At 39.5% G+C, this 21,325-nt stretch overlaps 2 protein-coding genes across 2 annotated transcripts in view; both read left to right on the top strand.

Moving 5' to 3' along the window:
• The window catches only part of LOC135704812 (RYamide receptor-like), a 409,469-nt gene that overhangs the window by 379,052 nt on the left and 9,092 nt on the right, over positions 1-21,325 (top strand). The window contains exon 6 of the mRNA XM_065226330.1: positions 18,860-18,951. Within this exon, the coding sequence (XP_065082402.1) occupies positions 18,860-18,951 (92 nt within the window). The remainder of the gene's footprint in view (positions 1-18,859; positions 18,952-21,325) is intronic.
• On the top strand, positions 17,456-18,704 carry LOC135704819 (leucine-rich repeat-containing protein egg-6-like). The gene is made up of 2 exons (XM_065226337.1): positions 17,456-17,538; positions 17,598-18,704. Exons 1-2 carry the CDS (start codon positions 17,516-17,518, stop codon positions 18,433-18,435), a joined length of 861 nt encoding a protein of 286 aa, XP_065082409.1. The 5' UTR covers positions 17,456-17,515; the 3' UTR covers positions 18,436-18,704.

The raw sequence follows: 21,325 nt of genomic DNA, 5'->3' as shown, positions 1-21,325 counted from the left end.
AGGACGCACATTTTTTGCCTGTAGACTTGGAGACATACTTGAAGTCTCCGCGACATACTTCAAGTACGGGTTAGGCAAAAGATGTGCGTCTAACTTTAAAAACTGTCGCATTAATGACCCTTCGCTCATTTTCAACTTCTATTCAATTTTCATACTGCCGTACTCTAACGGAACTATCCACCTACCCTCTTCTTAAGATCATTCTCTAACTGATAAATTATCACACTGAATGTAAGCTTCATGTTAGCATTTCCAATCAACTCTGAAAATCGCTAACTTCGCGTATAAAGTAACATAAAAACACTTTGAATGTAACGATTTTAAATTGGCTCACTACTTGACTAGCCTATTGGTCCCAAGCAAACGATTAACGTACCCCATTCTAGTCGAAATTCTAGTACAACGTAATGTTTGTTTTGATTCGCTATGCAAGTTTGACAGATAAAATTAGGGGTTAGTGGATTTTCCTATGTTTCGAGGGGTGAATCGATTAGCTTGGGACCAAAGAGAGTACCAGAGCTGAGCCAAAAAGTTGAGCACGTTATTTCGGGACCTTCTAGTCTTACAGTTACCTCTATGGTATTAGGGTGGCTCTAAATATCGATTTTGTTCCACCAAGCTCAATTGGTTCTAAATCAGGTCCTGATAATTCATTCCAATTGAGGACCTTTACTTGCGAACTCGTTCTGCACTGGGTCTTCGATGTTTTTTATGGAAATTACTATGGGAAAAGAGAACTTTTAGTTCTTCTCGTCAAAGCCTTTCGCCCTAGGGGCAAGCCAGCTGTACTCAAAGTTAATATTTTTGCTCCGAGTAAATTTGAGTAACTCATAATTACTCCACAATGATCAAAGTAGTCTGGCCTTATGTATATCAACAACTACAAATCACAGTGTGAATAAACATTATGTGTCAGAGGAGAAGGAGAATTTCAGTTTTTTTTTTTAATTTCTTGATAAAAATGGTTATTTAATCAATTGAATTCATTCACAGCATAAAATCTAAGAGAAATCTAAGAACTATGCTTTGAAGGGAAATAAGGTAAAAATGCCATATCCGAAGATGACCTAACAAGAAAAATGTATCCGCATCGTCCGGCAAGACGTGCTTTATGAGGCCTTCATGTGCTTGGCAAATCAGAAGTTTTGCCTGTCTACAATTGCAAATTGCATCATTTCAAATAAGAATGAATAAGTTGAGAATTCAAGATGGATGAGAGCTTGATTTGGTTTTATGGAAACAAAACATTTTAAATATGGCTATACGATGACAATGTATTGCTTTTCTATTAATCTCGGGTCGAACCTACTGGCAAATAGAAATGCCTATCGATATTTTTTTCAGAAAATCATGACAACCAGCATTATTTTTCTAGACTTTCTCTGAATGCCCGAGTATTATTGCAGAACTATGAGGTTACTGCCTCAAAGTTCTGCATTAATTCTTGGGATTCAGACAAAAGTCAGAGAATACTATTACAAAGTAGTAGTCGTAACTTTGATGCTTTTCGAAGATTCAAACTGTGGTTAAAACAAAAAATGTACTTCGACAAATGTATCATATTTTGAATATACAAATGCTATGGTCAACGTCGACCGATAACAGCCTGTACTAGATTCGGATGAAAACGGCTAACAAAGATTTGGCAGTAGGAAGGTCATGTGATCTAACTATGGATGGTTATCCAGTGTAAACCACCATTTTCTTTCTTTATTTATACAGCTATTCCACTACGACGCCCACATTCATCAGGACTCACCTTTCGACAATGGGAAGCTGCAGATTTTAGAAATATTTATCACCGTTGAACGTCTTTCTTTGACAGTTGGGGAATAAACACAACAAGCTTGCTGTGTTGCCGTGCATCCTATGTTGAGCAACTAGAGTTACTCAGAGTTGCTCAAAATTAACTCAAATATTACTCATGATCAAAAGCTGTCTTGCCCCCAGCCTTCGCCATAATGTTTTACGGGTAAGATTGCCAGCTATGTGTGTGTTGATTTAAAAACAAGAAGCATAATGTTGTCCCACCTTAGTTCGACAGTTTCGCGATACGAAACATGAGAATGAAATTATCAATAATTATAGCCGATTAAAGATTCTAAATTCTATCCAACAACCCTTTTTCATTCGGTCTGCATACGTCAGCGTCACCACCATCACAAGCACACTTTCAAACACCACATGTCCACCGTTGTTGCATTGCAATGTTGCATTACATTCATCACCAAGGTCCTCATCATACATTGTCGTTTTTCGTTCAAATTGTACCTTTCCCCCAAATCCTCAAAGTTCCTCTGCCCTCACCAACTGCAAGCATCTCAGCAGATTGGAACATCCCAGGTATACAACTGCATCTCGAAACCCATTTCAGCAGCTGGCTTCCCCGTCCGTGGACAGGAGAAACTGTCTCCTCCATGCTGCCGCAAATGCGCGGTGAAACTTTTTCCCCGACATTGTCCTGAAAGCTGTTGTTCCCTTTCCGGTGTTTGTTTTTCATTTCCTAACCAACTCAATTGTCCGTTGTATGGCTGCTGTTGTGCTGGGTGGAAAAAAGTTTACCATTTCGTTTGTACGTTTTTTTTTTGTTTTGCCTAGCTTGTACACTCACGTCCTTTTTCACACGGGTTGTACTGCCCATAAAAGCATAACAGTCCCATATGGATTTTTGTCTGAAATGAGAATCGATTGTTAACTACTGACTATTAATATGCTCGGCTTGCTGTTTTCCAGATGGAACTGATTTGCTGTTATGGGCAGCACAGGAATCGTCGTAAAAAACACTTGTTGACTCTTTATCCACGTTATTTAAAAAAATCGTCGTAAAAAATTACCGTGTAAACAAAAATACGTGCAAAAACAAACCTTGTAAAAACAGACTTCAGTGTACTATGTAGGTCCTTTTTGCTTATCTTGGTATAGGTAATTCAAGCATCAGAACCAGCTGCAACCGGTAATGGAAGCGATGGAACCTGTTGAAAATAATTAAACTTGTGGATAAACTGTTTGTTTGTTTTTTTTTTTTTTTTTTTTTTTTTAGAACGGAAAAGGACCATCAAGGCGCATTTTTTTTATAATTTGAGCTTCAGTCGAGTGCAGTTTTCATGTAGGTTTGCATAAAAAATATCTCAATGTACAGCTTTGTAAATGCCTAGCAGTGAGCCTCTGTCATAGATGGGGAGTTCGCTTTCAGTTAGGCTCGTTAATGGTAGCTAGGTGCATTACTTTTCACGTCGCACTTTTGTCAGCTTTTGGAATAACTTTTCAGGAGTGAGGATTTCGGTCCCATAGGGTTCAGTCTGCGGACCTCCCTTAGCTCGGTCGGTAAAAGCGTAGCTACAAAGCAAGACCATGCTGGGGGTGGCTGGGTTCAAGTCCGGGTCCGATCTAGGAATATTTCGGAATGGAAAATGTCTCGACTTCCCTTTACTTGCCACAAAATTATACTAAAATGGTACCGGCATCGAAAGTTCCCAGTTAATAACTATGGAAGCACAAACGAAGTGACAGACGAGGAAATCAATTAAAATAATGTGATTCGCTGTAATAGAATTTTCTTAGAAGCTTGTGCAATCAGCCACCAGATGCGCTAGTATTTTTGTTTTGATTTGAACAAAGTTGATTTTGTGTGCAATGATCTTTGACAGTGTGAAAAGAGTGTATCATTTTGTCATTTTGACGTAGAACTACGTCTTTCGGCAACATATTGGAGGTGCAATGTCAAAAATTAATCACATTACGAAAAGTGGTCATGTTTTAACCACATATCACTGTGTCAATAACGGATGGATTTTAATTCTAAACAAGCCAATCGATTAGAAATTTTGCTACAAATCTGCAAACTACTGAAAACTTCACAAATGCCCAACTGTTGCAATAGTGATCAAAATTATCACCGATTGCCTGCAAAAAGGGCTTTCCCTAACACAGATTTAAAAATCGAATTCCATGCGGTCTCACTGAATGGTGCTCATTCAATCACTGTGTGTGGTGGTGTCCGGTCGTCGGTATCAGCATCAGTGCTTTCGGCGTGTGGCGTTGAACATTGTTTCCCAGTACACAACGAAAGGTAAGCAGCGTCCATTCATCGAAGAAGCAGGAAGAAGCCTCACTGCTCCTGATCGGAATCTATCTTCGTGAGTCGCTGTGGGCCATCTATGCCAAACGCGTCACCCTCGTCCCAAACAACATACAGCTCGCCAGCCTCTTTCGTTTTGAACACCCTAATAGCTCAGCATTACTCAACCATCACGACAACACGATCCCTTTCAGGACCACCATAAATTTGATAAAGAGTTTTGGAAATATGTTTAAATCTAACATACCATATATTATTAACCCTCCGTTACTCACGCCAACTTTTTTAACACGAGTACTCGCGCGTTGTACTTTGTACCACAGTGAGTTTTCCATTGCCATTTTGCAGCCGAGCTGCCAATCGATATGAAACCAACGGGTATTCCTTAAAAAACATGTTTTTAACTAAACAAGCTTAACTTTTATCACAGTCAACCCCCAAAACGGTGTCCGTACTACGTGGGATTAGAGCTAATTGATTACAACATGGAAAATCTCGAAAGTTACTGTCTTCGGCAAAGTTTTTCTAAAGATCATAACTTTTTCGCTGGTGGAGAGTAGTTCAGAATTTTCTCACTACGTAGCGCTAGAATACATGTGAAATTATCGCATGTGATATATCTGGAGATCATGACCAGGTAGAAAGTTCCTGTCGTCGACAAAGTTGTTGATGAGATCAAAGCCTATTTTTTGGTGCACAATAGTTCAAAATTTTCTCAATACGCAGCGCTATTATACACGTGAAATTCTCATATAAAATATTTCGAGATCCTGACCAGATAGAAAGTTACTGTCTTCGGCAAAGTCTTTCAGAAAGTCAAGATCTTTTAGTTGGTGGAGTAGTTCAGAAAATTCTTACTACGTGGCGCTAGTGTATACGTGCAATTTTCACATATACAATAGCTCGAGAACCTGACCAGAAAGAAAGTTACTGTCTTCGGCAAACTTGTTCAATGGGTCAAGTATTTTTGGCTAATGGACAGTTGTTTAGAATTTTCTCACTACGCGGCGCTAGAACACACGTGAAATTCTCATATAAAATAGTTCGAGATCTTGACCAGATAGAAAGTTACTATCTTCGGCAAAGCTGTTCAGGAGATCATAGCCTTTTTTCTGATGAACAGTAGTTCATAATCTTCTCACTAGGTAGTGCTCGTATACATGTTGAGTTCTCGCATGTGATTTATCACTAGATTCTGACCAGATAGAGAGTAAATGTCTTTGGCAAAGTTGATCAGGAAGTCAAGATCTTTTCGTTGGTGGACAGTTGTTCAGAATTTTCTCACTATGCGGTGCTAAAAATATCTCGAGATTCTGATCAGATAGATTTCGCTAGTAGACAGTAGTTCAAAATTTTCTCACTACGTAGCGCTAGAATACACGTGAAATTCTCGCATGTGGTTTGTTTCGAGATCCTAAGCGGTGCTATTTTACACGTGAAATTTTCACATGTGAAATATCACGAGATTTTGACCAAATAGAATGTTACTGTCTTCGGCAAAGTTGTTCAGGCCTTTTGGCTGTTGCACAGAATTTTTTTTTTCACATCATTGCGCTTGTATACACGTGCAATTCTCGCATTAGATATATTTCGAGACCTGCTAAACTGTCATCGGCAAAGTTGTTCAGGAGATCAAAACTTTTTCGTTGGTCGACAGTACAGAATTTTCTCACTCGTGGCGCTAGGATATACGTGAAATCTTCGCATATATAGTATCTCGAGATCCTGAACAGCTAGAAATTTACTGTATTTGGCAAAGCTGTTAAGGAGATAAAGATCTTTTGGCTGACGAACAGTAGTTCAGAAATTTCTCAATACTTGGTGGGCAATTCTCGTATTTCAAATATCATAAAATAAAAATACAATTTACATCAGCCTAAATGGGATAAGACAAATATATTCTGGATTTCTTTTACTGGTGAAGATTTTCATGCAGATTGTGGATACATAAATTGGGATGAATCTTCCACTTGTAAAGGGCGAACACGAAATTATTGCGACACCGAAAATGTCATGCCAATTTTCTTATAATGCTTAATCAAACCTAAATTTTAGGGTAGTTTTAAACATATATTTACTTCAAAAATCAAAAGAAAAGTTAATCGATGGAGCCTTGAGTGTAAAATTGAACGCATTTTCGCTTGATGCCCTCCATCAAAGTCTTTACAGTGTCATCCGGTACCAGTTTCTCAGTTTTTTTTTCCATTTTCTTAACATGTCCTTCTCGTCTTTGACTGTCTTCTTGCTCTTCCAAAGTTCCCGCTTCATTATTTCCGAGTACTGCTCCACCGGGCGCAGCTCCGGACAGTTTAGCGGATTCATGTCCTTTGGAACAAAATGGACAGAATTGGCCTCATACCACTCCAGGACACTTTTAGAATAGTGGCATGATGCCAAATCTGGCCAAAATAGCGGAGCTTCGTCGTGCTGCTGCAAGAACGGCAAAAGGCGCTTCTCGAGGCACTCAGATTTGTAGATCTCGCCATTTACTGTGCCCTTTGTCACGAAAGGCTCACTCCTCAGTCCGCAAGAGCAGATGGCCTGCCAAATGAGATATTTGGAGGCGAACTTCGACATTTTCTTCTTCTTAAATTTGTCGACCACATCGAACTTGCTCTTGCCGGTGAAAAACTCCAACCCCGGAATTTGCTTAAAATCGGCTTTTATATACCTCTGATAAATTAGTGATAAAACGTATCTCAGATGGAAAACATTATCTTAAAAGATCAATATCGCTGAAACTTCCACCAAATGAATGTTTAGAGTCTCCCTTTCATTCGAGGCTAATTTCAAAATGTCTTATCGAGGGGTCTAGAACAAAAAATACCTGTATTTACGTGAGCACGAACGAGACTAACTCAGAGAGTGAGGCACTTTTGCTCATTACACTCCCGATCATAAGTTTAAGGACACTCCCTAAAAACGCCCAATGTTCGTTCTTTTTAGAACATTTGAAAGCTTTTGAATGGAAATACGAAGAGGCAAATTACTCAATATCATTTTCAAATTTTGTATACCAAAGGTTCACCCAAAGTTACACTATTTTTCAAAATTTACTTGATTTTCTCATAATTATTGAAATTAAAAGTAGTAGTAGAACCCTTATGTTATACCATTCATACCATTCAAATGACCTAAGGAGATCAAAAATTGGACGTAAATGAGAGAGCTTTGAACAAAACACATTTGGATGTTCACCATCCGGAAGAACTTTGCCGCATGTACAACTTTAACAATGACAGTTACTTCCTGAACTTAAGCTATAGCATATACAAATATTTTACATGCACACTAGCGCCGCATACCGAAAATATTACGAACTATTCACCAGCAAAAAAGCTTTGATCTCCTAAACAACTTTGCCGAACACAGTTATTTTCTAGCTGTTCGGGATGTCGAGCTGTAGCATATATGAGGATTGCACGTGCATACTAGCGCAGCGCAGTGAAAAAATTCTGAACTACTGTTCATCAGCCAAAAGATCTTGACCTCCTGAACCACTTTGCCGAAGACAGTAACAATGTTCTTTCAATCACCGCGTGTGGATGAGTGGTGGTGATCTCCAGTACCCAACGGAAGGCTCCCCGCTAGCAGGTAGCTATCAAGGCTGCCCTCAACCGCTGATCGGATTCAGTTGCTCGTCGTGAGCCGCTGTGGGCCATCTTTGCCGACCGCGTCACCCTCGTGCTGGGCGACAGACGAAGGAAAAATTGGTGGGGTTGTGTAAGACACGACCGCATGGTTGACGTAGACAAAGTTAAGGTGTGTAGTGAAATTATGGTGAATTTTTTCCTAGATATTGATTTAAAATACAGTAGAAGTCTCGCACAATACGAGAAAAGGGTCTATCATTGTTGATCGATTCTCTTCATCAATTTTCTCTTTCGCGAATAACCTGACTGCAAATGAATTTCCCATCGAGTGTGTTTTTTTCAGACGCAAGCTAATATCATCTTCTGTCGAACTGTACTGCGAGCTTAGCGAGAAATTCGTTTATGTTGCCGTGGTAAACCAAAGAGAGAGTCGACGAAGAGAATCGATCAACGAGGATAGGCCCTTTTCAAATATTACGCGAGAAGAAACCTATGATTTCGGTCCTATCAACATAATTTGGATTTCCTACTTAGTATAACTTGGTTAAATTCAAAACCTCATAAAAATGCAAATACATATTAGGATGGGTCATCATGATCATTTTTTCAGAACAATGTCTTTTTGGTTCCATTTGGGGTCCCAAACAACTGTGCAAAATTTGGGGACGATTGATTTTAATCCGGCTTTCCGCATTGCATTTGAAATTAGTATGGGAAAACCTATTTTTTGCATCTTTATTACTAGGGACCACAATTTTGCACAAACCACGCATCTAAATACGTTAAAGTATAGTCCAGGAAGTGCATAACAACTTTGCTTAAAATGTATTGTACTCTAATGCCCCTAAACAAAGGTATAGCTGTTCAAAGATCAATGTTTCGAATTAAATGCCAAAAATCCCTTTTTCTGCCAACACTGCCGGTATACCAATGAAAGTTAGGACCGGCGCAGCCGGCCCGAATCGAAACTCGTCGAACTGATCGTTTTTATGTCACACTACACTTTACACATGAGCTTGATTAGTATTAGTGAAAGCTTTTTCCGAAGCAAATGACAGCTCATGTGTCGTGTTGAATGTTGTTTTCGTTGTTTCCGTATATCCGGAGTGATTTGAGATTTGGACGTAATTGTATTTGTAAACAAGCACGTAAATCGCCGATTTCTCGCGGTTGAAAACTCGATCTAGAAAACTAATAATACTAACAGGTAGAGGAATGATTCCTCTACCATTTGGTTTTGTTTGTTTACATGATTTATCTTTTATTCACGAGAGTTCGGCGATTGACGTGTTTGTTTACAAAAGCAATTACGCCTAAATCTCAAATCACTCCGGATATATACAACACTGCACGGCGAATGAGAACGACCCAGATTTGAGTTTAGTTCACTCATAATCGCCAACAGTGCAGGAACTCAGCGATGAGTAAAATTTGTCTCATGGTTTCCTGTGGAAAACATAAAAAATCTGCCGTAAAATGAGGAAATGGACGAAAATTTTATTCACTCTCGACCAACAGACTGAGTGAATCCATACTTTTCTCAAATTCGGGAATTTGTTTAGTTTGTTTGTTTTAGTTTCGACAGCTGTTGCAATGTGTGGGCAAGCAGCTGGGGTGAACCATGTCCAACTCCAATGTCATTTTGTGATACGTGAGATGCGAAAAAAGTCCGGTTGGTCTAAAAAAACCGGAGCAACTCATATCCCCGGACATTGAAAACTATTCACCAATACCTCGTCTCCAATTTGCAGCCTAGAAATCCAGAAAAAAAAAGGTCCTACCAGCAGCTAAATTCCGGTGCGCAGTTTCTTCGAAGAGATTTGGTTCATTGAGATTCAACGTGATAATTTTCTTTTATTCAATGAAATTGTGGCTGGTTTGTCTAAAAAAAACGGAGCAACTCATATCCCCTCGCGTAGAGGACATTGAAAACGATTGACCAATACCTCGTCTCCGATTTGCAGCCTAGAAATCCAGAAAAAAAGGTCCTACCAGCAGCTGAACTCCGGCGCGCAGTTTCTTCGAAGGGATTTGGTTCATTGAGATTCAACGTGATAATTTTCTTCTCTTCAAAGAAATTGTGTGCCGGAATTCAGCTACAGGACTTGTAGACTGCCAACCGGAGACAACGAGATAATTTCATTTGAAAGCAACGATGCCATCCTGCCACCAGGCAAAGTTGGGAAATCCGTCTGTCCGCATTATGACCCCGCATGCATTACTTCTTTGTTCTTGATGCACAAGATGCTTCTACCTATTCCTTTGGATTCGTCTCAGGTCATAGCTAGAGAAAGTAACGATGCCATCCTGCCACCAGGCTAAGTTGCAGGGTGGCCATCGAACTGGGAAAAACCCGGGAATTCGAAGAGTGAACCGGGGAAAATAAATTAACCATGCCACAGCAACAATTGCTTACACCAGGATTTCAGAATAAACAATTAAAACAGAGCGATTCTTTACCAAATGAATGTCTTACTTTATTTGCTGCATAATTTTCTTATCTTTCCCGTCCTATTGTTTTTAGAATTGAATCACTCAGCAATATTTCAAATCGATTTTTGTCGTTTCAATTTCAGATGTAATGGGCATGAAAGGAAAATATGGAAGATGCTGGACTTTCGAAACAAATATTTGTAAAACCAAAACTAAACTATTTTTTCTGGGGTTTTAATTTCTCGTGCTTCAAAATGCTGATGATATGAATTCCAGAATTAACTTGAAATTCTGCTCTAAATTATCTTGGAATTCTTCTGAAATTAACCAGAAACACTCCGAGCAATAATTACCGTTAAATTGTTTTTGGAATTTCCTTGAAACTCTTTCTAAGAATTCGATTGGAGTCCTTCGTAGAATTACTTTAAACCCATTCGGAGACTTTCATTCCTTTGAAATTCTTTTCAAAATTTTCTATTCAAAGCAGCAGAAATTTTATGAAATTTTATTTAGTAACCCCATGGAGTATTTTAAAGAATTTCTTTCTAATTATCAGCAATCTTTTGGCAATCAATTCGGTTGAAGCTCTGTGATGAATCGTACTAGGGTTGAAATTATCCACGGAACACTCTTAGAACTCTGTTTCTTGTTGAATTCTTGTTGAAACATCTCCTCAGAATCACGTAGGAATTTCCCTTAAAGTTTTTTTTTTCAAAACTCCTTTTGAAATTTTCTAAAATTACCTAAGAGTTTAATTTGGAACTTGCATTCTTCTGCATAGAAATCCCTCTAAATTCATCTAAGGACTTCATGTCATAACAATTCTGGAATTCTGTTTAGAATTTCTCCCTTGGAAAATTATGAGGGAACCCTCCTCAATATTTATTTAAAATCATCACTTTGAATACTTTTCATTTTTGCTTAAAATTCCAGGGTTTGTCCGCAATATTTTATAGATTGTTCTGTAATTTTTTATAACCCTTAAAATGCTTTCAAGTCTCGGAACATTGACGATTATAACTCCACGACCCATAAGTATGATTTTGACGTAGGATTAGGTATTTCGGAACCATATTGCGGGTGCAATTACAAAAAATCGATCGCATTACGAAAAAAGGTCAGGTTTTGACCACATATGCAGATAGATTTTAATTCTAAACAAGCCAAACGATTAGAAATTTATCTACCAATCTGCTAAAATGAACACTTTATTAATTTTCAATGGGTTACTATTGAAAATTACACAAATGTCCAACTTTTGCAATGGTGATCAAAATTATCACCGAATGTCTGAAAACAGCGCATTCCCTAACACAGACTTAAAAATCGAATTCAATGCGGTCTCACTGAACGGTGTACATTCAATCACCGTAAGTGGTGGTGACCGGTCATCGGTATCAGCAGGAGCAGCAGCAGCAGCAAAAAGTAGCAGCAAGTAGCAGCAGCAGCAAAAGTAGCAGCAGCAGCAAGTAGCAGCAGCAGAGCTGCCAGGTGGTTTTATAAAAAATCTGTATTCACTCTATTAAAAAATCTGTATTATCTGTATTGACGATTTTCTTCTTAATTAATCATGTTTTGTTGTTTTACAAATACAGTGCATACAAAATAACCATAAAAAGTGCTTAACCACCTATTCGGGCTATCGTACTAACCATACGGGATATAATTGCGCCATTTGTGATATCGTCCGTACTTATTTATAAGAGTGATATGAAGCCGTTTGAAAATGTATGGAGATTTTAGTTTCTATTCATTATCTTCCTCATAAACAGTTTTAAATGCAAAAATGTGCACGAGTTCATTACTATTTGATATTTTTAATATAGATGAATACAATTAATTACATCATTTGTGTGGTAGTTACACCGAAAAGTCGAGAGATGTCGCCCCGCCAGTGCTGGTAAAATCATTTTTGCAGTATGGAGAACATCAGAAAATCCGTAATTTCTTACGAAATACATTTTCAATGCAAGTAAAATGTTTACGAGTACTTGTATTTGTACCATTTTAATGTGCTCGGGCACTTTTCTTGTATTTAACATACATGCTTATATTGGAAATATTCAATTAATACTGTAAATCCCCATACAATCTCAAATCGTTTACTACCAGCTCCATATGCATCCGAAAGCGGTTGGTCCCGAGGGGGACGACTCTATCTACGCTGCAGGAAAGATTGTGTTTTGCTGTGGCTAGCTGCTCACACGCTGAGTAGATAGAAAGACGATTGATGACGATTCTGAAGATTTCCTGCAAAAAGATGATGCGCGATGCAAGTAGATGCGAGAAATGCAAGAAGATTTTTCGAAGAATGATTCGGTAGTGTGAGATTTTTTGATCGTCTAAAATTGAGATTTAGATGTGTCACCCCCCTCGGTTGATCCTCTGGTTGTGAATGCTGTCAAATACACCATAACATGATTAATTGTCGATGGAAATTTGATAGGTTCCCGAGCAGAGGGTGAGAACAAAATGAAAACAAGAATTATGTTGTTTTCATTATTCCTGATAACTTTTTTTTTTTTTTCCTTGGTTTTGTTTTCCGTCGATCTTGTTTTCCGTGCTGAGCACCAATGCTACCGACGCCAGGAAGGCAGCTCCCACACCTGGACCCTACCTATCGACCCATCAACTCATGAACCGGGGACCAACGGCTTTACTTCCCTTCCGAAGGAAGGCGTGATCAGAGATGTTATGCCTCAGAACATCCCGGCGGCGCCGACTGGGATTGAACCCAGGCCTGCTGGGGTGAGAGGCAATCACGCTTACCACTACACCACCGGCGCCGCTTATTCCTGATAACTCAAATTGATTTAATTTTGATGGAGTTGATGGCTAACAGAACAAAAATGAGAGCTAAGTATTACAACGAAACTACCGTGACGGGCGTGACTGCGTTTTCCGTTGGAGGGAGTTAGAGAAGCATAAAAGAAACAGCAACGCCTCGAGCAGATCCCACTGCAAAAAATATGGTTTTTAGCACAACAATTAATTTTGCAAAGAAGGGGGTACGCTGATAAAATCGAGCAAGTTATTTTGTTTTTATAAATTTTGAATTTTTTTTTCTCAAGCATTTTATAAAAATCTGTATAAATCTGTATTGTAATTTAAAAATCTGTGATATATCTGTATTCTGTATCGGGTCTGTATTAAGATTAAAAAATCTGTATAATACAGATAAATCTGTATAAATGGCAGCGCTGAGCAGCAGCAGCAGCGAACAGCAGCAGGAGCGCTTCGGCAAACATTGTTCTCCACAGTAACAACGAAAGGCTGCCTGTAAGCAGCGAGCTGCAGTGCTCGTATGAACAACCATAGGAGGAAGAAGCTGCACCGCTATGCTGTGAATCGGAATCAGTAGCTCTTCGTGAGTCGCTGCGGGTCATCTATGCCAAGCGTGTCACCCTTGCTCTAAACAACTTACAGCTCGACAGCCTCATCCGTGTAGAACACCCACCTCAGATTTTATCAACCATCACTACAAAACGGTCCTTTTCAGGACCACCAAAAATTGTAGAAGAGTATTATTAGGACATTTTTAAGGTAATCAGTTCCCGCAAGCAGCTTGGTATCAAGGCTCAACCTGGTCTACAGAAGGTATAGAATTGTAGGCACGAATGTATTGGTGAGATAAATCATCGTCCGGCCACGCTGGTGGAAGTGTTAAAATCAATATAGTATTTGAGAGAAGCTAAATAAATAAATCCAGGGACATTCATTTTTTTCCCCGGAAATTGTTTGTTTATTTATTACCAATGTTGGTTTGTTTATTACCAATCCCCAGAAAAGCCACAATAAAATCAAATTTGTGAGAAAATAAGCTCACGAGTTTCGAAGTCCCTCCTTTTTTACATATTCTGCATAAACGATACTTTCCGCCCCGCCCCATTCATATAATTCGGAAGGAAATCATGTGAGGGGTGAGCTATTTTGAGTGCAGAATGTGTAAAGAAGGAGGGACTTCGGTTGTTAATCTAAATGCATATATAGAGGTAACAGCAGCGTTGCCAGTATTGCTAATTTATCTGGATTTTACAGATTTTCAGTCGTCTTGCCAGATACACGTTTATTTTCAGATTTTTTAAATAGGGGAAATGGCTCTAATGTTGGCCAATGGATCTAAGATTGGGCCCATCGCTAAAAATCTGCTATTCATCAATTTTATCTAGATGAATGCGTCATTGGGACGGTACTGATGGATATTTTTGGTCGCTATTGAAAATTCAATCGATTGCTGAATTTATGTATGGGCCCAATTTAGGGGCATTTAGGCCGACATTACATCCATTTCCCCTATGTTCCAGATTTTTAAAATGTGTTGCTTTATAAATATCACTGAAATTAAGGGATCGTCTATTAATTATGTCACACTTTTAGGGGGGTTTTGGAAACTGTGACGAACCTTACAAAAACAATTAAGGTCCATAGAAAAAATGTGACAAAGGGGTGAGGGGGGGGGGGGTTGAAAATGGACCCTCTAATCAAAAAATATGAAGCCAAACTTACTACTTTAATTACTAAAAGCCATCAACGTTTGGACATTATTGCAACATCATGCATGGAATTGTTACAGCATGTTTGTAATGGGTTGCAGAATCATGAAAATTGAGATAAACTAAGACATTATTGGCTGTAAAAAATCTTCAAATTTAAAAAAAAATATCGAGCCAGTTTTTTTTTTATTATCTGGAGTTGTTTAAATTTTGGCTGTAATTACATTTCTTGGAATCTTGGATTTATAAAAATCAATATTTCAATATGGAGGAATTTTCCTAATTTTTGGAATTTAGAGACATCGAAAACTGTTCAGGATTGAAAACAAAAAATTGAGTTTTGGAAAATTAGCAAGGCTTTTGAATCTTGACAACCACCAAGACTTTAAAGTATGTTCGTGATATTTTTGATGATAATTAATTAGATGTTTAAATAGAGTTTTGAAGTAATATTGAGTTACCTTAGCAGTCTGCAATACTTTGGAATTCTGAATTGCCCTAGATTTCAGAACTTTAAGGTAATTCTGAAAATAGTTTACAGTTAAGTGTAAGTATGCAGTCTGTGCAACCTTTGATTGAAGTGAAGACGGTATAAATTGTCTTTTGCAAACTCTTATGACAATTGCATGGAGATTTTGGCAAAAAAAGAAATAGTTAGAATCCGGAAGAGAAATCAAAATTTTTAAGATGAAACTTAAGGAGTATGCTGATACGAATCGTGAGAATAATTTCAATGGAATTATGTCCAATGTTTCTATGGAAGATTAGGTTTTATCAAGTTTTAAGAAATCTGGCAATTTCTGGGAGACTTTCAAAGCTATTTGGCAAAGTACTTGAGTACTTAGGAAATATGAAGAGGATTAGTCTGAGAAGAATGTGACGGTCATTCTGAAGAGCATACCAAGGAAATTATTAAGAATATTCTAAGGGAATTTCATAGAGAAAAAATGAGACTAAATTATGCAAATCTTGAAAATTATTACCAGTTTGAGGGAATAGTGGAATCAGAGAGCGATTTATAAGAGATTAAAAGAAATAATGCTAAGCACTCTTAGAATGTTATAAGGTTGGATGTTATCAAGATTAGTTTAGGGAAATCCGGAAAAGAAGTATGATGATTCAAATTGAACTCTGTAAATGAAGTAATTTCAGAGTAACAAAAAATTTCATGATCTGGGACCCAGGAAAAATATAAATTACCAGAATTTAGAATCATTTCATGATTCTGAGACTTCAAAAATGACGCTTTCAGACTTTCATTTTAGTTATATAATAATATTATTCTTTGGCATAAATTATTTGTAATGGTCATGTGGAGTTACCCGTAGTTTAGGCAAATGGGTAAACTGTGTGTGAGTACCACGATGTAAGGCTTTGATTCTCACTTCACTCATATCAATAGAAGTAAAGTTTCAAACTGAAATAACTTCGGATTTGATGTGTTCAGATGAATTATTCAAAAACCATTTTTCAATTTCATAGGCATATTAAAGGATGAAGGGGGTGGGTGAGGGGGCGGATGGATATGACTTTAGCTGACTTACAACACGAGGGGAAGTAGCCAAGTCTGAGGCACAGATTAAAAATCAGTGCCAGATGGTTGTAGGATGTGGGACTCAAGTGTTTTAGCTCCAGATTAAGGATGTTGTCGAAACCTGGGGCCTTCATGCTTTTAGGAATCTGATGGAGGTTGGTTAGGTTTACAGACCCCTCAGCTTCGTGAGGGCTGACGATGTTTTGTCCGAGATTATGGGAGCTTACAAAGTGTTGACTTATCGCGGCAGTCTTCTCTTCAGGAGTTATCAGATGAACCACTGGGTCGCCGGGACTATCCAGTGGGGTCAGTGGTGGAATGGGTCTTGGCTTATTTTTAATGAGTTTGGTTAGTTTTCACAAGGGTTTTGCACAATCTGGGAGAGAGCGGATCTTGTTAGCAAAATCCTGATTTCTATGATTACATCAACCAGAGAATGGCGCATTATTATATTTATAGCTCTTGAACTGTACCAGATGGAAAGATGCAGTCTCAATACCCGTGTGGCAATGGCTAGTTTAGTTCAGAATTTTCACACCATCTTAGCTTAGCTTAGATTGACTGCACATATCAATGGTTGCTACCCCGTGATTGATCAGAATCAGTGAAATTGTACAATGAATCAATTGAATGGGGCTGGGAGTGACCGTCCATTCTCATTGTAAAAGTTTCAGTGACTCTATATTTTGTAGATCAATAACGGCGCCGGCCACGTCCTTGCAATCAGGTGGAGTAGGGAAGGAATATTAGAGTGACCTTTGTTGTTTGTGGGCCGTGTTTACCTCTGCACCCCAACAAAAGACACAGGAAAGGAGATTTTGTTAGTAAGTTTGGTTCGTTGGATCAGGATTCACCTTGATAAGTGATGCGACCATGGTTTTAAATGTACAAATAGACTTCTTCTGTAGATATCTCAGGATGGAGACCAGATCGAAACTTCGGGTCGGTTCATCTCGTTTTCTCCATCAGACGATGAAATCGAGGAAATTTGCAACTCGAAAAAAATCCTCGACCAGACCAAACATCATTCCTGCCCAGTGTTCGGAAAAACTCAAAAGCTCAAATCTCATGCATGAGTTTATGCGCCTACGAGTTTTACCTTGCAAAATTCAACGTCGTAAAATTAAATTAAATCCTGCCACTTCCACTTCTGTACATTGCAGCTAATCGAAAACCCCCTGTTATAAGAGCTATGGCAACCTATTTCGATTACAACCCGCTTCAAACTGGAAGGAACTAAAATTTCCATTGCGGTGACCTATACACCACGCTATTACTTAATGAATTAATTACCATTCGGTTGAAAACAAGTCTCAACGCAAACGACAGTCTACGACGATTGCTTGATAACAACGGTGCTAAACTTGTGCAAGTCGCAATCAGTATGAGACAACTGGTTGTTTTAAGGTGAGAATGTCAAGAATGTAGTACAAATCAATGTAAATCCTAAATTTTCGCCTGAACAGTTTGATTATAGTGATTGTATCAACCGCTCCACCGCCTTCAACTTTAACCTGTTCAAGGCAGGACCAAGATCAAGCATGTCACATCGAAGGGCTTACACTCGACCCCAGCATCGTCTTTCCAGAAGAACCCATCATCCATCTGGACAATTGCACCGTTGAGGACTTTTCACCGCAACTGGCAGCCAACGTCCCAGACTCAACCAAGGAGCTTTCCATCCTGGACGGTTTCGCCCCCAAGGTCTTCATCAAGCCGACGCTCAAATCTTTCACCGTTCTTCGAACGGACACGGCTGACGTGCAGATCAACCCAGAAGACAATTTCAACCTTGAAGTGCTCGATATCGAAGGGCATTTGCGATCCGTTCCGGTCAATGTCCACCGCCTGAAGGCATTGGTTGTGCTGGATTTGTGCGAAAACGAAATCGAGCAGGTGGATCTGAGTCAGCTTGATGAATTGGGCTCGCTAAGGAAGGTGAACTTGGGCCACAATAATATCCATTCGGTTAGTTTGACGAAGGAACTGAACCTGCCGGGCCTGGAGGAGCTTTTCCTGCATGGAAATGACCTGACGACGTTGGATCTGACCCATTTGAAGGCGGATAGTTTGCAGCGGTTGTACGTTTCTCAGAATCATCTGCTTCGGATCGGGGGGTTCCCCGCTCCGGAGCACAACAAGCTGACGCGGGTGGATTTGTATCTGAACAAGTGGAACTGTGAGTGGTTGGAAAGTACGCTGCGGGTTTTGAATGGTAATGGAGTGGAAACGTTGAGCTACTTGCCGGTGACGGTTTGCAACGAGAGTGGAAGCGTTAGGGTCGATGCGATTGGATGCGAATGAGATAACGCGATAAGGTGGATGTTTGTCAGCTTCTGAATTTGGAAATAAACAATCGATGATTTATTATCACTATTTGGGGTTATGTTATTACAAAGAGAAATAGCGAATTTGTTTGCCATACTTAAATAGTGTTGATAGCCGTTTATTATTCATGCTTCAATTCCTTCTTGCAACTGCTTTTTCCTGTTTCTGTTTGTACCTAAAAAATTCTATAACTAGCGCATTTACCAGATGGTTTGAGCTCACCTCCAGCCTGCGTTCATGGAATCCCGATCGGATAACGGATTAAAGCCTTTCACAAAACATGTTCTAGATCGTTAAATTTATCATAAAGCGTTCCGTAGTAGTAGTAGCAGCAGAAGTAGTACCACATAACAGTCCAGGGTCCTTTCTAATTTCATCAAAATTTATTTCTCCCACACAGGAATCGATGAAGTATCGCATCTGCATCGAGTTAACACATGCACCACATACATAAGCACCAGGAGGAAGACCAATCTCAACATGCATCACCAGGTGGGTTGATTGCAATTAAACATACCTACATCTCAAGCAAAATCATCTTAAGCCTTCGGGTCTCCCCCTTCCCTTCCCACAAATTAATTCAATATCCTACGGGAAAGGCGATTGACTGTCGACCTTCACCCGTCCTCCCTTCCCTCCGGGGCTTGGGTAAACATGTCAGTTAGGATATCCTGGTTAAACGACCAAGCTCCGTCTCATTTATCAAACGTCGGCCAGTCGGTTCCCCATGAGCATCCTTCCCACCACCACCTGGGGACCTTTTGTTGGTTTGAGACCAAGGTGATGGAAGTGTGGAAAGCTATTCATTAAAATTTTCACATGGGTGATCGGTTTGCCTTTTATCGATTTCACCTGAAAAGGAAATCTTCAGAACGATATTGATTGGAAACTTTCAGCCCACCTTCAATCCAATCCCAGAAGCGAACGAATAAGACAATTTTAAATGCTCGAGACGACTGAAGTCGGATATTAGTTTTCTGTGAAACGAAAGTCGGGGTTTTCAGCCGAAAGCCAGAGGAAGATGTTTTTGTCTGTCTTGCCGGAAAGAAATGTCCTTACTTTACTTTGATGTTAGAGGCTCCATTCATGGAAATCAGATCAAGAAGTTGCTTTTAAAATAGGCTTTGATGAAAACAAAGAAAAACCAAATGGACAAAAATCGGTGCTGGCTGTCTAGAAGAGGCACTTGATTGAAACTTTCCAATTTAGACACGGATTGGGAAATGCTGTAAAGTTTTCATGAAATCCAATTAGCATTCTCGATTGACGCCACGCGATTGGAGGAAAATAAATTCCAAAATTTAGAAGCTTTAACTTAAAGCTTTTTTAGAAGATTTAACGTCAGATTCTTCTCTTTGATATCATGTCCTCATCCATTATGCAGCATTCGTCCGATCTGTCTTCAATAAGCCATGATTCAAAGTGTAATATTGCAACAGATGTCACTGTTTATGTGGTACTGTTCTTCTGTCCTTTATTTAACGTCGGTCTCTGTTCCGCAATCTAGTGCCAATCACCGACGGACATCGATTGCCATCCATTGACGGCAATCGAATGTGCAGGAAGGCAGCTTCCACACCTGCGTAGGATATCGCACCCATTCAAACACACATGGGCCGGGACCAACGGCTTTACTTCCCTTCCGAAGGAAGACGTGACCAGAGATTTTTATGCCTCAGAAAAATCCCACCGACCTCGGCTGGGATTGAACCCAGACCCATTGGGGTGTTAGAAAGCAGTCACACTTTCCACAACACCACCGGCGCCGGCTTATGTGGTACTGATCAGAGACGATTTTTCATAAGATACGCGCAGAGAGAATAAAAGTAAATCTGGTTGCACGGCCAACAAAGTTATTTTGTCAGCAAGGTTTGGCAACCCGCAATTTTGTGAAAAAGATAACGGGCTTGGTAGTGTCCCGGATGTTATCACGAAGAACCTAGCGATGACGCTTGGCGCCTCCTTTACCAAGACCTTTTCCTCCTTTGCCACAACCAGTCATTGTTGCTTGTTGGGTACACTACCTATCCTGTCACCACCTTCCTACTGCCCGATTCCGAAAATATAAATATTGAAGGGAATTTAGCAGTATTTCCCACTTTTTTGAAACCGGAAGTCACCATCTTGGATTGAAAAATGGCGCTGGACATCGATTTGCAGTCTCAGACGTCATCCAGATTCCGAAAATATCCATATTGAAGGGTATTTCGCAGTATTTTCCTTTTTTTGCTGATACTGGATGCCACCATCTTGGATTTCAAAATGGCGTCAGACATCGATTTACGTCATCCCGACTCCAGAAATACCCATATTGAAGGGTATTTGGCAGTATTTCCCACTTTTTCTGATACTGGATGCCACCATCTTGGATTTTAAGATGGCGCTGGACATCGATTTTCGGTCTCTAGACGTCATCCCGATTCGAAAAATATCCATATTGAAGGGTATTTGGCAGTATTTCCCTCTTTTTCTGAAACCGGGAGCCGCCATCTTGGATTTCAAAATGGCGTTGAACATTGATATTCGGCATCTACATCTCAAAAAATCTATATTATAGGGTATTTGAAAGTTTTTCTGAAGTCAATGGCCGCCATCTTGCATTACAAAATGGCGTCAGACATAAATTGTAGTGCTTGTTCCGAAAATACCCATAATACTCAGACATCAATTTTCAGGACGTGCACGTCGAACCAGTTCCGAAAATATCCATATTATAGGGCCGTCTCTTGGATTACAAAATGGCGTCGGACATTGATTTTAGGCATCTAAATGTCGTCCCCGTTTCGAAAATATCCATATAGGGTAAACGCTCCTATAGTTGCGGTACGTTAGAAGCGTTAGGTTCCTATAGTTGTGTATTGAGTTT

The sequence above is a fragment of the Ochlerotatus camptorhynchus genome, unplaced genomic scaffold (assembly GCF_037179485.1).
Source record: "Ochlerotatus camptorhynchus isolate MF236.1 unplaced genomic scaffold, CSIRO-AGI_Acam_v1.1 ptg000248l, whole genome shotgun sequence".
Classification (NCBI taxonomy): Eukaryota; Metazoa; Arthropoda; class Insecta; order Diptera; family Culicidae; genus Ochlerotatus; species Ochlerotatus camptorhynchus.
The sequence above is the reverse complement of the archived record's forward strand: the minus strand, read 5'-3'. Positions and strand labels throughout refer to the sequence as shown.

What these genes read in the sequence shown, in the direction of transcription:
- LOC135704819 (XM_065226337.1), top strand. Translation starts at nt 17,516, where the DNA reads ATGAGACAACTGGTTGTTTTAAG. An exon ending in AGACAACTGGTTGTTTTAAG is followed by an intron (nt 17,539 to 17,597) that starts GTGAGAATGTCA and finishes TCGCCTGAACAG; the next exon opens with TTTGATTATAGTGATTGTAT.